Raw genomic sequence first — 13,785 nt, 5'->3', positions numbered from 1 at the left:
CTTCTCCAAAACACCCGAAGGCAGGACAAGCAGCAGTGGATGGAAGCTTTATCAAGGAGCGAAGCAACCTAGAACTAAAGAGAAACTTCCTGACAGCGAGAACCATTAATCAGTAGAACGACTTGCTTCCAGAAGTTGTAGGTGCTCCAACCCTGGAGGTTTTCAAGAGATTGGACAACCGTTTGTATGACATGATATAAGGTTTCCTTCCTGAGCAGGGGGATTGGACTAGAAGGTCTCCTCCAACTGTTATTCTGTTAAAGGAATTGCAGCTGGGATTTGTTGGCCTCAGTAGTGAGACGCAGGATGAATGGTAAGACTGGAAAGATAGATTAGAAGAGGGAGGGAAAACCTGAGAAAAGGAGAAACAACTTGGAGCCAGGATTTAACTGACAGTAACCAAAACAGTTTTGCAACCTAGAGCCGTGATGGTGAACCTTTTCGGCACCAAGCGCCCAAACAGGAACCCGTGTGCGCACGCGCAAGAACACGGAAACTGGTCTTCGGTTTTCCGGAACTTGCAAAGACCAGCTGGCTGGCATGTATGTGTGTGCCGGAAACCGGAAGGGCTGTCAGCGACTACAGAGAGGGCTTTGCGTGACACCTTTGGTATGCATGCCAGATTCGCCATCATGGACCTAGAGCGATTCTCCCGAAAATATTGGCCTGTAAAGAAAACGGGTTTCTGGCTGTATTGCCTATTTCGGACTTTTATTTAGCCTCTCAGGATCCATTTCATCTCAAAGTATGACTGGGCGTTTCTAATTTAAACTTTATTCCTGTAACCCATTTCAATCAGGGCCCCTATCTTTTAAGTTTTCTTTAGGAATGGCTATGGTGTTGATCTCCTCTGGGCCACTCAGTTGACTAATATTGGAAGCAGATTGCTGGGCCAAACCACTTCTTAGTAAAATTCAAGGAGAGAATTCTGGTCTACAGGCCCACCTAGTGGACATTATGCCAAACTGCCCTCCTCCCCAAATGAGGAAAGGCCCTTCAAGGTGCATTCGAATCAGCAAAATTTTTGCCAGTCTTAAAAAAAACAACCTTCAGAATAACTAGACGGATCCCTCTTTACTTTCCATTAAAGCCAAGACTTTTTGGCTAATTAACATTTGAGCCGATTATACCAGGGAAAAAAAGGGGAGGGGATAGATTGTTTCATTCAAAATTCTGTGACACATTTTAGTGTTATCTTAAAACTCTGAAAATGTAATCTATTATTGAATCTATTATTTTCTTCCTAAAGTTAATGACAGTTTTTGTTTATTGTTTTACTCTAAAAAAACATATTTAGGGCTGAATGACATTTCTGTAGCTGGAAACCTTTTATGTGATTAATCTCAACCAAGAATTTCCTCCCGTTTAAATAAATGTTATGACAGGCACTATCTTTCAAGATTAAGGTAGAGGAATGTGCTTTTGAAAATGCTATGCATTTAAAATAATCAGTTAATCAGCCACACTTTCCTATTTCATGAAGCATTATCTCATCAAGTAACTAATCAAATAAATATATATGTCTGGGAAAATTTCAGTGATCAGTTAACATAAATTATTACCATATTAACTCAGAGGTTGGTAGTTTCTTTTTATATTCAACCTTATTCCTTCTTCATTACCACATTTCACTCACACTGGGATCTTCTCCTTCCCAAACCAGAAAAAAAAAACCTAAAGTGCTCAATTGGAAGGGAAAAAAATCACAACTGCTTTCATTTCTATTTTATTTTAATATGAAATAATAAAATGCTCCCAACAGCCGAGGGAATGAGCCCAGTTAGCAAGAAACAAAATAATTATAATAATTCGTATCATGGATCATGAAGGATATCTTAGAGCAGGAAACCAACAGCAAACAGGGAGTGAATCTGATAGTGAACAGAGCAGACTCAAGAGGTATTTACAACCCAGCTCAATCCCAAGCAAGAAGGGGATCATCAACAACAACAACAACAACACCCCCCATACACACAAAAAAAAATAGCATTAGAAGGATTCAATTGTAGAGGTTGCCATGGGCATTGCAAGGGCCAAAGGTTGTCCAAGTCGGAAGAGAAATTGTTTCGTTCTGCTGAGAGGGGGGAAAAAACGGCCCAATACCAACCAGAAGGGAAGGGAAGCATCAGACCACAGAATGGCATGGAGTGCCCAGCCATCAGTACGGCTATCTGAGTGGGCAGTGGATGGGACAAAGCGACACCCAGCTCATTTACAGAACGGGTGGAAAAATAAAAGATGTGATCACATTCCAGGAATGCAGAGAGCAGCAGAAGTACGGAGAGACAGTGGAGAGGAGGAGTCGTTTCGGCAAACACCAGAGCCCGCGAAGGGGGAGCCAAAGAGCAGCAGCTCCCAGTCCACCTCAAGAGACCAGCTACCCCTCTTCACTCCCCCCAGCCTGACTCAAACGCCCCCAATCTGGACATTTTCCACCTGGATATTCTCAAAGTGAACACCTCCATCCGTTGGGTAGATCTCGATGGTCTCCACCACAGGGATGGTTTCCATAATGGTCACCGTGTTGCCATAGACGGGTTCGCTGGAGACCACCGAGGCCGAAGATGTTGCCGTCGCAGCGGCGGCCGCTGCAGCGGCGGCGGCAACAGCCTCAGCCATGACTTCCTGCTCATGCTGCAGCCGCTGCTGCTGGTGCATTTTACGATGCTTCCAGAGGTTGGAGAAGGAGCGGTAGGCCTTCCCGCAAGCATCGCAGTGGTAGGGGCGTTCTCCCGTGTGGATGCGCTTGTGCTCGGCCAACCGCACCGCAATCGTAAAGGCCTTCCCACACTCTTCACATTTAAAGGGCTTCTCCCCGGTGTGCAAGCGCCGATGATCCTTGAGGTGGGTGGACTGCCGGAAGGCCTTCCCACAATCCGGGCAAGGGTAGGGACGTTCCCCGGTATGGATGCGGCGGTGGACCTGCAGGGACGTCTCTGTGCTGAACAATTTCTTGCAGTCGCTGCATTCAAAGGCCTTCGGGCAGGCGGGGCGGCGGGGCCGGGGTGGGGGTGGCTCCAGCACTGGCAGCTCCTCCTCGACCCCTTCTGGGATCTGGATGTCCCCATGCAGCCGTTCATGGGCTCTCAGCTGCACCGTTGAGCCAACCTTCTTGCCGCACACAGAACACTCGAAGTGGCGACTCATCTTTCCACATTTGTGTTCCTTCAGCTGCTCGGCCGTGACAAAGGCAGCCCCGCAGCCAGAGGTGCAGCGATGTGGCTGTTGGCCAGTGTGACTCAACTGGTGAACCTCCAGCAGACGGCGAAGCAAGAAAGAACGGCCACAGGTCTGGCACTTGTAAGGATACTCCCCTGTGTGGTGATAGCGGTGCATAAGCAGGCGGTAAGGCCGGTGGAAGACACTGCCGCACTCCTGGCATTTGTAAGGATAGTGGCGGCTATGCACCAGGAGGTGCTGCTGCAGCGTGGACGACTGTGTGAAGCACTTTTGGCAGATGTCACAGCGGTAGGGACGCTCGCCTGTGTGCGTCAAACGGTGGCGCTGCAAATTGGCCGGAGAATTGAAGCTTTTGCCACACTCCTTGCAGTGGTACGGCCTTTCCCCTGTATGCGTCAAGAGATGGTTGCGCATATGGGACTTCTTCTTGAACATCTTGCCACATGTCAAGCATTTGTGGCGGCGCTCCATCTTGTGGGCAAAGCGCTGATGGCGCGACAGCTGGGTCTGCTTGGGAAAGGCCTTGCTACACATCTGGCACTGAAACTCGACAGATTTTTTCTCCTGGGCACCCTCTACGGAGGTGCCCACAGAACAAATGAGGGCCAGAGGGATGATTTCTTGCTTTTCTTCCGGTTGCTCTGAGGCTTCCGGGGGCTCTTCCTCAAGGGGCTGGTCCTCAGGAGGAGAAGAAGGCAATTCGTAGATCTGTGCTGAATTGGCGCTGTGGGAACGCCGATGATAGAGAAACTTGGTCATGTTGATGAAAGTCTTGCCACAGGTGCAGCGGTACAGGGGATTCGACGAATGGGTGCGCCGATGGGACAGCAGCACTGCCTCGGTGCCAAAGCCCAAGCCGCATTCTACACAGAGGAAGCGCGACTCGCCACTGTGCTCCTCCCGATGTTTCTCGAGAGCAGCTGGAGATGGCAGCACCTTGCTACAAAGTGGGCATTTGAAGGCACCCTGCCGGTGACTCCTCATGTGCAGCTGCAGCTTATGGGCTGATGGAAACAGCTGGTCACACTCGGTGCACAAATACTCCTTAATGGCCTGCTTCGCTTTACGGGGTGGCTGCTCCCCGGGGTTGTTTTTAAGTTCATAGCTGTGATCCGTGGCTGTGACACTAGTCTGGATTTGTGCCGGCACAGCACCATTTTGTATGCCCGTTAAATTTGGCGGCAATAATTCTTTCGGCTCTGCAGGGCAAGAAGCAGGCAACTCCCTAATTTGTGTCCCTGGGGTTGGCTGTATCACTTGATGTGAGGCTTGATGCTCTAGGAAGTCTGTGGTTGACTGAAACAGCTGGAAACACTCACCACATTCATAGAGCAATAACTGCACAGTTCCACAGGAATCCCCTCCTTCCTCTGGCTTACGATAGGAATGTTCCAGGTTTACAAGGGCCTGACTCTGAGGAGGAGGAGGTGGTGGTGGTGGTGGAGGAGGAGGAGGAGGAGCAGCAGCAGCAGCTGCTGGTTCTGGTGGCTTGCGGTGGCTCTGACGGTGGGCAAGCCACACATCCTGACTTGTAAACAGGGCTTTGCATTCTATACACTCGTAGTGGATTTGACTGGAACTCAGAGGTTTGACCAAAGGTTCTGGTTCATGAGTAACCATCTTCAAGTGCATCTCCTGATGTTCAAGCAACTGACTTGGAGACATGAGAATCTGCCCACACTCCAAACATTGGTACTGGCTTTCCTGCACAGTCACAGCTTGATAGAGACCAGCCTCGCCACTTGCCATCAACCCAGCTTCTGCCAACCCGACTACTTCATACTGCTGCTCCTGGGAGCACATGTGGCTCTGCTGATGCACCAAAGCATCCTCTAAGGAACTAAACTGCTGGCTGCACTCTGAGCAGACATAGCGGTGCTCTACATACAACAGAGTTTCTTCCGCTGATTCGGCCATCACGAAAGATGGCTCCCAGTGTACTGGGAAGAGAAAGAGAGAGGGGGAAAAATTAGGGAACTGATTGGTTGAGACTGCGCTTGGAACATCTGCTTGATTGATGAGAACAAACACTTAAGGTATTTTAAAAGCGCCCTCAGACTTTTAAAAGGGCCATTTGTAATGCAAGCACTTTCAAATCCATGGGTGGCAGGAAGCTACTCAGCAGCATTCTTTTCAGACAGAATTGCAAAGTGCTGTGATAAAGGAATCTATCTTTTTTAAACAAAAAAAAATAAACCTTTCTTGTTCAATTAATAACCTTTTTTTTTGAACGAGTAACATCTGTATCCTACATTATACCTACCATGAAACAGGCAGTCATTGGCAAATTCCGTAGCAAGAAATATGACTTGTAAAGCAAAAATTGCAAGCAGCACCATCCAATGTGGACTGTCCCACTGGAAATTAGTGTCAAATAAGGGTGTATAGAATTCTAGTCTTCATCAATCAACTACAGGCTGCAAGTTGATTAACAGGGAAAGTGTTAATTATCACCTGGCTTATTTGAAAGGGTTATTTGGTTTATCTGATTAGGTTTGAAGGCTTACTTCTATTCATTATTGCTTCAGGATATGAAAAATTAAATATTAAAGATGTCACTTCTTTGTAACAAGGACTTTCAGAAAGTAACCATGCAATTAAAAAGAGAGAACATTATTTGATTCCTGTTCAGATAATTTGCCTGTCTTCTCCCATATTATCTACTAAGACTGACACTGTCTCTTATTAAACATATTGTTCCTTAGTTTGGAATTCTCCCACAGTATTTGATTTCTACAACCACCCATCTCAATAAGTAACTCGGGGCAGTACACATCTTGAAAGCAAGTAAAACAGTACAAAATAAATATTTATGGCATCAAGTAAAAATCAATCTGAATGCCAATCCGATTTCAGGGTTATACTAAATTATTCAGGATGATAAAAACTCGTGAAGGGATTGCAAAAAGCTGCAAAAGGAAATTTCTAAATTGGCAAATGAATTTAAATAGCTCCATTTAAATGAACCACAAGATTCTCACCCCCCTCCTCTTCTGCCTTTATTTTCTCTAGCCTCAGGAAATCATAAGATGAAGAGAAAGTTATTAAATCATCTCAGGCAAGTGGGAGTCTCCATTTGACAGCTGCTAACAAGGAGGGCCCTAGCACTGCTCTAGAGTAGACTATCTTTTCTAAACACTTCTTACAATATAGAAATTATCTCCGATATTCAGCCAGAATCTAATTTCAATCCCATGGTCTTTCTCCCATTCTTATTTTCTTGGACACTGCATCTATCCTTTAATTGTTCGCCACTATCTCATCCCACCCCCTTACTGTATGTAGCATTTTCTTCCAACTAAACCAATCCAATTCTTTTTAATGTTGGTTTCCAGATCCTTATCAACTTAACAGCAATTCTCTGGCACCCCACTTGAACTTCTCTCTGTCCTTTTAAAGAACAGTGCCCAGACAGCACACCCAGTGCTCCAATGTGGTTTAGTCCAGGGGTCTCCAACCTTAGTAATTTTAAGGCTTGTGGACTTCAACTCCCAGAGTTGAAGTCCACAAGCCTTAAAATTACTAAGATTGGAGAGACCCCTGGTTTAGCCAATACAGTTTTATCTAGTTTTCTCTCACATACCTTCCAGGCCTAAATTCAAGGACTTTAGGCCTTAGAAACTCATCCAGTCTGGCCTCTGTTAGCAACATGCACCGTGTGTTTCGGAGCACAAGATCCTTTCTGAAAGCTTGGAGTTTAAAAGGCTGCAAAGAAAGACAGCAGGGAAGGTTGCAGATCATTTCATCCACCTCTGTTTCCAGCTTCTGACCCACCCACCACCCCTTCAGAAGCCCCACTCCTCCTTCAAGCCTTTAGTTCTTCAGGTACAGGATGAAGCAGAAGTCCCCCTCCACCCTCACTTTTCCAGACAGACCACCTTTGCTTCCTCTGCAACGAAGAACACCCCCTCCCGACGCCCACGCCCTCCCCCCATCCCATACAATGGAGGCTCCCTCATTTCTGACAGGGCCATTCCAGGGATGGGAAGCCACATCCTCAGATGCAACACCCCCCCACACACACACCCCAATCGCACCCTTGTCCTGGGGCCTGTAGCCCCCACCCCCGCCGCACCCCCCCAATACACACCCTCTTTTCTCTCTGTCGACTTTCACCCCCACGACGGAGGTCAGCCTCCCATGCGCCAGGAGGGTCTCCTCCCACAGCATTGCAAGTTGGGAGGAACATCTACACCCCTTTATCTCTCACATCCTCTCACGTTGTGCGCTCCGGGCTCCCTCCCCACCCCGGCGGGAGGGGTGGCAACCCGCCTGCCTCGCCGCTCTCCCACCCCACACCCCATAAATGTGGGAGGCTCCAGCCTCCCTCTTCTCTCCCTCCCCCTTAGCTCCCCCTTGCACTAGGGGCGCTCTCCCCCAGTCCCCCTCCCCTCACCTTTTTTTCCTCCCTTCTGTCCCCCACAGCCCAACCTTCTCGCTCACCCTCCTGGTCGAGCAAACCGTCTCTCTATTGGATTACAGGGCGCAGCCAATCCGGAGGCGGCTTACTCAACCGCCGGCCAATCGGCGGGCCCCTTGGTGCGCGGCGCGCGAGCCCTTGCCCGAAGCCGTCGGGATTCGCATAGGGCGACGTCACAATGACGTCGCGGCGAGGCTCGAGCCAGGCGGCTCCCTTTTCCTCTTGAGAAAGGTGGGCGGGGCGAAAAGGAAAAGCGAGGGAACCGGCCGGCTGGGCTCTACCAATGTGAGCAGGCGCGGGGGGGGGCGTATAAAGGGGGAACGAGAGTGGCAGTTGGACCGAACCAAAGTGCTGGGCAAGTGTGAAAGGGCTAATGGCTGCCTCAGCGATGGGAGGAAGTTTGAGCGATATATATACATATGTATGTGTATATATATATATATATATTTAGGTCTTTGGTTGGAAGTATATATATTTAGGTCTTTGGAAAACCTCAGAAAACAAATATATATATTTGTTTTCTGAGGTTTTCTGAGGTATATTTATATTTATATTTTTCATTCAGGAAATTTATCTCGCCTCAGAAATTCTCCCCAGACCTCTGACGCCTTCATGCGTCAAACAATGTTTTATTATGAATTACGAACTTATTTATTCGTCTCTGAAGCACCACAGTTAAAATAGGGCATATTGTATGACATAAATTATGCAGGATTAAAATATGTACAAGTTAAACAGGTCTGGAATTATGAACCAATGAATCGCTACATCTCTGCTGTGCTGCCTGGGGAATTCTGGGAGTTGAAGTCTGCACGTCTTCCAAGTTGCCAAGCTTGAGAAAAACTAACTTGGAAGAAAGAAGATAAATTCCATAAAGGAGACCTTTGGACAGATGTTTCCCCTTTATGTGCTCCAGCTGCAGATCTGAACTTGGAGGAAACGGAAGGAAGATCGATTCTGTTGCAGGAAGTTAGCACCCACCCCTCCCCTAGAAGAATGAAATATTCTAGGAAATATTAAAAAGGCAGAATAATTATTATACCTCCCTGGATGAGAAATGGAAAAAGATGTTTTTTAAGCAGGAAGCAGACTCGCTCTTCATAGCCCCCACCGTCCTCAATAGCCCACAGCAGATGTCAGCACAAGAGATAAAGAGATAGCTAGGTCTATTCATAAGCAAATGCCCTCACCCAAGATCCAACAAAGGTAGGATTAGCCCTCTACCCAATCTAGCAACAGAACTCACCACATGGCACCTGGGGAGATTGCATTACCGAGCAAGGCTCAACCAAGCCTGGGACACAGACAACCTACAAAGTTACCCCTGCATGGCCCCATGGGAGTCTGACAACCAATCAGAATACAAGCTCAAATGCTAAGCCCAACAGAGGGTATAAATCTCTCTGTCTCTCTTTCTCTCTACCCTATGTGCCCTTTTTGCCCAGGACCTCAAAACCATGTGGTGAAATTCGCTACCAGTTCGCATGCGCAGTGTGCACCATGTACCAAATGCAAGGTGCACATGTGCATGCCAAAAGGAGGCATGCAGTAAGTAGAACAGCTGGGGTGCGCTATCTTTTTTTTTACTTTTAAAATAATTTTTTTACAACCTATTCGGCTGAATAAGTTGTTAAAAATGCTTTTAAAAAAAAAAAAGGCTCTTAACGATCGTACGGCTCATCTGGGAATGTCAGAGCCTTTTTTTTTTTAACCTTTTAAAAGCATGTTTTAAAAGAAGCAGCAAACAGGGAAGCGGGCAACCGGGCATTGGGTGGGCATGAGCAGGGTTTTCAGGGATTTTTGCTACCAGTTCTCTGAACCACACACTGCCATCGCTACCGAATCAGCCGATCCGGTCCAAACCGGGAGCATTTCACCCCTGGTCCTGTCTACCATTAAACCATCTTTCCAAGCAGTCTCCATGTTTCCAGTGTCTTCCTCCCCACTTGGAACTGAATCCAGATGGACATTGCTTCCAACACTGTTAAGAGGGTCCTTGGGAAGATGTTGTGCACCAGTGGTGGGATTCTACCAGTTCGGGCGAACTGTTAGTTCCGACTTTCAACCCTGAGCGAACCAGTTCTCTCTTTCTTTGAAGTGGACCCGCCTGCCTGCCCGCCCCTGCGTTATACTCGCCTATATTTCTGCTTCCAAAGCCCAGCTGATCAGGGCAGCCAAGTGGATTGCCACTCCTCAGCTGTTTTCCTTGCTCTCAGCAAGGTTGAAGTTCAATTTTCTGCCAAGTGCGCACACGCTCAGCGATCCAGTTGTTAAACCGATAGGATCCCACCACTGTTGTACACCTCTGAATTTGGAGGGAGAAGGAGAGGAAGAGAGATTCCTCTGCAATATTTTTTCCCCCAGCTTGGTTGCCCAATCACCCATCTGAGGTCTTGATAGGCATCATGAAAAAGATGTGGAGTTGAAGCAATCGAAAGCGAAAAACAAAAATGATGAGGGGAAAGAGAAGACGAAGGGAGAAAGAAAGCTCTCTCTCAAAAAAGAAGAGTGAGCAAAGGGACTGCTTAGAGAAGGAACGATTGGAAAGGGAGATCTGAAGAACTGACTTGGTGAAAAAACACCATGAGGTTGTCCTACTAATTGCAGATCTTCTAAGGCAGAGAAAGAGATTCTTAGCAGTTGTTTCTTACCAATCAACTAGGATATATTAATATATTTCTTAAGTTTATTTGCCATCCATCTTGTTTCAAAACAATTCTGGGCGGCTAGATACTAGATTTATTCCCCTACCTCTTGATAGTTTTGGGATTTGGGTGTACCGTCATGGCTTCCATTGTGACTTTTTTGACCCCAATCTTGGGGCTACTTCCAATTGAATCGGCGAGAAAACATCCACTGAGTCTTATTGAAATTGCAGTTTAGCTACCGTGTTTCCCCAAAAATATGACCCTGTCTTATATTTTTTTGAACTCTGAAATAAGCCTTATTGCCATGCGCTCAAAAGCCCGATTGGGCTTATTATTAAGGGATGTCTTGTTTTGGGGGAAACAAGGTATTAACATCTTCTTTCTTTTGATCCAATCCATCCGTTTATATTTTTGTTCTTTCTTGAGGAGTAGGAATCGTCAATCCTTTGTTGTTGATATATTTTTGAAAAAAGATTCTCACTTCTGTATAAATATTAAAGATGCGAGCATCTTGTGATTTTGGATCAGGTGACTATAGGTGGAGACTGACATTTGTTACTGCAAAGATTTGTAGTATTAAAATAGTAGTGGAACAGAAGTTGGATCTACACACACATTGTCTTATCAGTGTGTTAACTGTCTCACTCACCCCTGGTATATGTGATGCATGCCCCAACTTGTCCTCCTGACACTGTGGTCTACCACACCACACTACTGTGGCTCTGTTGCTAAATACACACATTCCAGTTACAAATCTCCATTAGCAAGCCAGCATAGCATTTCAGAAACCACAGGAAACATCAATTTCAGACATAGCAACCTTATTTCTATGCTCTCATTATATGCTTCACAAGCCGGTGAGATGAAATTTCCCATGCATTCCTCCCATGGTTGTAGATTGTTTCACTGGAGAATTTGTCTATCACGCACCCTATTTTCCACCTCATTCTCAAGCCAGCCTGTAGAAAAACACTAACGGCAAGATATGCAGCTGCTATGTTACAGCAGGCTCAGAATTCGTTGGCTGAACAGATAAGGAGGCTTGTCTATCACGGCCCTCACCAGCTTCTCTAGCGCCGTGGCCTGAAAGACAACCCAAACCCCTTAATCCTCTGTTGGTGAGAACCATCCACGAAAAGAGCACATTGGGTGTGGAGGATTTATGAGTAACTTGCAAATTACATGCACCGGGTGTGACAGTGTTGACTCCTTTCCCTCCGAAATCCATTTTTCTCTTCAAGTGCTTTTACGATGAGCGATGCACTTGATCATCTGTTCCTCTTTGCATACTGATCCAAAATGTGTGTCTCGTGTTCTCAATCTCAAGCAGATCCTAAATGCATCTACGTCTTATTTGGTGGTGGGGCAGAAGATGAAATAGGGAACAATTGCCTGCACTTAATCAGCAGTTCCCAATTTTTCTACTTCTGCGGACCGGCACTGGCGGCAAGAGGGGGAAGAGGGGCACTGGTTTTGCACACGTGTTGATTGCGCAAATGCAGCTTTGTGCGCTCACGTGCTGGCCCACTGCTTGTGTGGCCCGGTTCCCAAGGGACCATGACCTGACATTGGGCTGCGGACCACAGGTTGGGGACCCCTAGTTTACATCCGATCTGCCTCCAGAGCACAAGAACACAAAATAGTAACAGGTTCTCCATGAGCCACTAGGACTTTTTGTTTGAAATTACCCCCCCCAACCAGATTGCAGCCACTAAAGCAATGTCAGAGGTGTAGCCGGCATGAAAGTGTGGCACCTGATCACTGTCCATCTGGTCGGGTTCCGTAGTTCTTTCTGGTAATTAGAACTTCCAGACACTGCCGAGTATTACTGAATTGAAATAGAGGAAAGTGAATTGGCAGAAATGACAGGAAGCTGTGTTAGCAAACTATGTAAATTTTGTCTTTGATGCCAGGTAGTTGAACGCCAAAGGCCTTGTGTAAACACAACTTAGGGGAAATGTCTGACCTGGCTGAATTTACAGCCAGTTGCAGGTTGAATTAAAAATGACTACGTACAGCAGCGGCCCCCAACCCTTTGGGTACCAAGGACAGGTTTCGTGGAGAGAAGTTTTTCCAGAGGACCGGAGGGGGCCTGGTTTCATGTGCTGCCTGCATCCCCTGGATGGAACTTCGGTTGTTTGCCAAGCGGGGTTTCTGGCATGCAGCGGACCAGTGCTGGTCCATGAGCCAGGAGTTGAGGACCTCTGACGTACAGGATTTAAAACTGTTCTCACGTTACCTCCTAATGCTGCTCCAGAGAGACTAGATCCCTTCTTTTAATATTTACTCATCTGCAAGCACAGTTCAGCAAAGGTTCCCTGCAATTAACAGGTTGTTCCTGTTTCATTACTCTTCTGTTCAGTTTGTTGAGGGATTAGTGGTGATTTACCACTTAATTAGAGTGCTTCTGTTCCCCCAAAAGGGGGAGAGGGCAGCTTTAATTACTTGTTTCTTTGATTTTTTTTCCCCTCTTTGTTTTATAATGAAAAACTGCTTTTTCACCATAAACTAGTTGGGGGGGGGAGAGTTAAAAGAAGCCAGTTATTAATCTCCAACCCTCAGCAGGAAAGAGAAATCGACTAATTGATAAACAATGAATTGCTAATGTCTTCCTAAGAAGTAAAAACAAGGAAAGGGCTAGCAATCTAAGGAAGAAACTTTTAAAATTAAACACAGATTAATCCTTTGGTAGGACTTTAATTCATACTACAAATGCCAATGCTACAACTGGAGCTTACTGTAAAAAATAAGACTTTTTTAAAAAAGCTTATAAAATACTGCCATGTGAAGATTTAGCCGAGTCACTAACTTGGTTTTTCTTTAAAAGGCGAGTGACCAAAAAGATGGTAGGTCAGGAATAATACAAAAGCCTTTGTTATGCCCTCAAAAGGTCAGATGGAGCCCTGGAAACCACTGAAACTGCAGCTAGAGTTAGACGTGGGATTGAAAAGATGATTGTTCAGCACAAAATCTTGCCTATAACAAGAGACAGGAAAAAAAATGTCTATGCTCTATATAGAAATCTCTGCCTTAATCTTGTACGAATCCACTTGTACGCTTGCATAAGGGACATTTTAAAAAACAGTCAATACAAGGGCATAAGTAGTGAACATGCACATATATATATAGTACCTTTAGAGTCAGTATTGATTCTTGGCAACTGGTTTTTCCTGACAAGATTTTTTGGACCTGGTTATCCATTGCCTCCTTCCTGGGGCTGAAGGTCACACTTAGCTGGCATTTGTCTAAAATAGGACTAGAACTCACAGTCTCCTGGTTTCTAGCCTGATGCCTTTAACCACTACACCGAACTGGATGATTTAATACTCCCAGTTCTTTCAACAAATTGTATGGCTAATGGGAACTGTCTACAATATAACATATAAAACCCAGCAACCACAATTGGGGTTTCCAGAAACCAGGATATGTAATTTATGACAAACGATTTAGAACTGGGTGAGATGGTGAATTACAAAACCTGTTTAGAGAGCCCTGTTAAAATGGTACGGTGGCGTTTGTATGCTTGTTAAACAACTT

The 13,785-nt window shown here is 46.1% G+C and overlaps 1 protein-coding gene across 3 annotated transcripts; it reads right to left on the bottom strand.

Moving 5' to 3' along the window:
• Positions 1 to 1,615: 1,615 nt before the first annotated feature.
• Positions 1,616 to 7,644, bottom strand: ZNF574 (zinc finger protein 574). 3 transcript variants are annotated; one of them, XM_058196218.1, is made up of 3 exons: positions 7,624 to 7,644; positions 6,764 to 6,885; positions 1,616 to 5,120 (listed from the first exon to the last, which is right to left on the bottom strand). In XM_058196218.1, exon 3 carries the CDS (start codon positions 5,095 to 5,097, stop codon positions 2,407 to 2,409), a length of 2,691 nt encoding a protein of 896 aa, XP_058052201.1. In that variant the 5' UTR covers positions 5,098 to 5,120; positions 6,764 to 6,885; positions 7,624 to 7,644; the 3' UTR covers positions 1,616 to 2,406. The 3 variants fall into 3 exon arrangements, with proteins under 3 accessions (XP_058052201.1, XP_058052202.1, XP_058052203.1); XM_058196219.1 differs by having other exon boundaries at positions 7,577 to 7,641; XM_058196220.1 differs by lacking the exon at positions 7,624 to 7,644 and adding an exon at positions 7,271 to 7,295.
• Between the last annotated feature and the right edge of the window lie 6,141 nt (positions 7,645 to 13,785).

This window comes from Ahaetulla prasina, chromosome 10 (genome assembly GCF_028640845.1).
Source record: "Ahaetulla prasina isolate Xishuangbanna chromosome 10, ASM2864084v1, whole genome shotgun sequence".
NCBI classification, from domain to species: Eukaryota; Metazoa; Chordata; class Lepidosauria; order Squamata; family Colubridae; genus Ahaetulla; species Ahaetulla prasina.
Note: the sequence above shows the minus strand (reverse complement) of the source record. Positions and strands in the feature narration are given on the sequence as shown.

What these genes read in the sequence shown, in the direction of transcription:
- ZNF574 (XM_058196218.1), bottom strand. Translation starts at nt 5,097, where the DNA reads ATGGCCGAATCAGCGGAAGAAACTCTGTTGTATGTAGAGCACCGCTAT.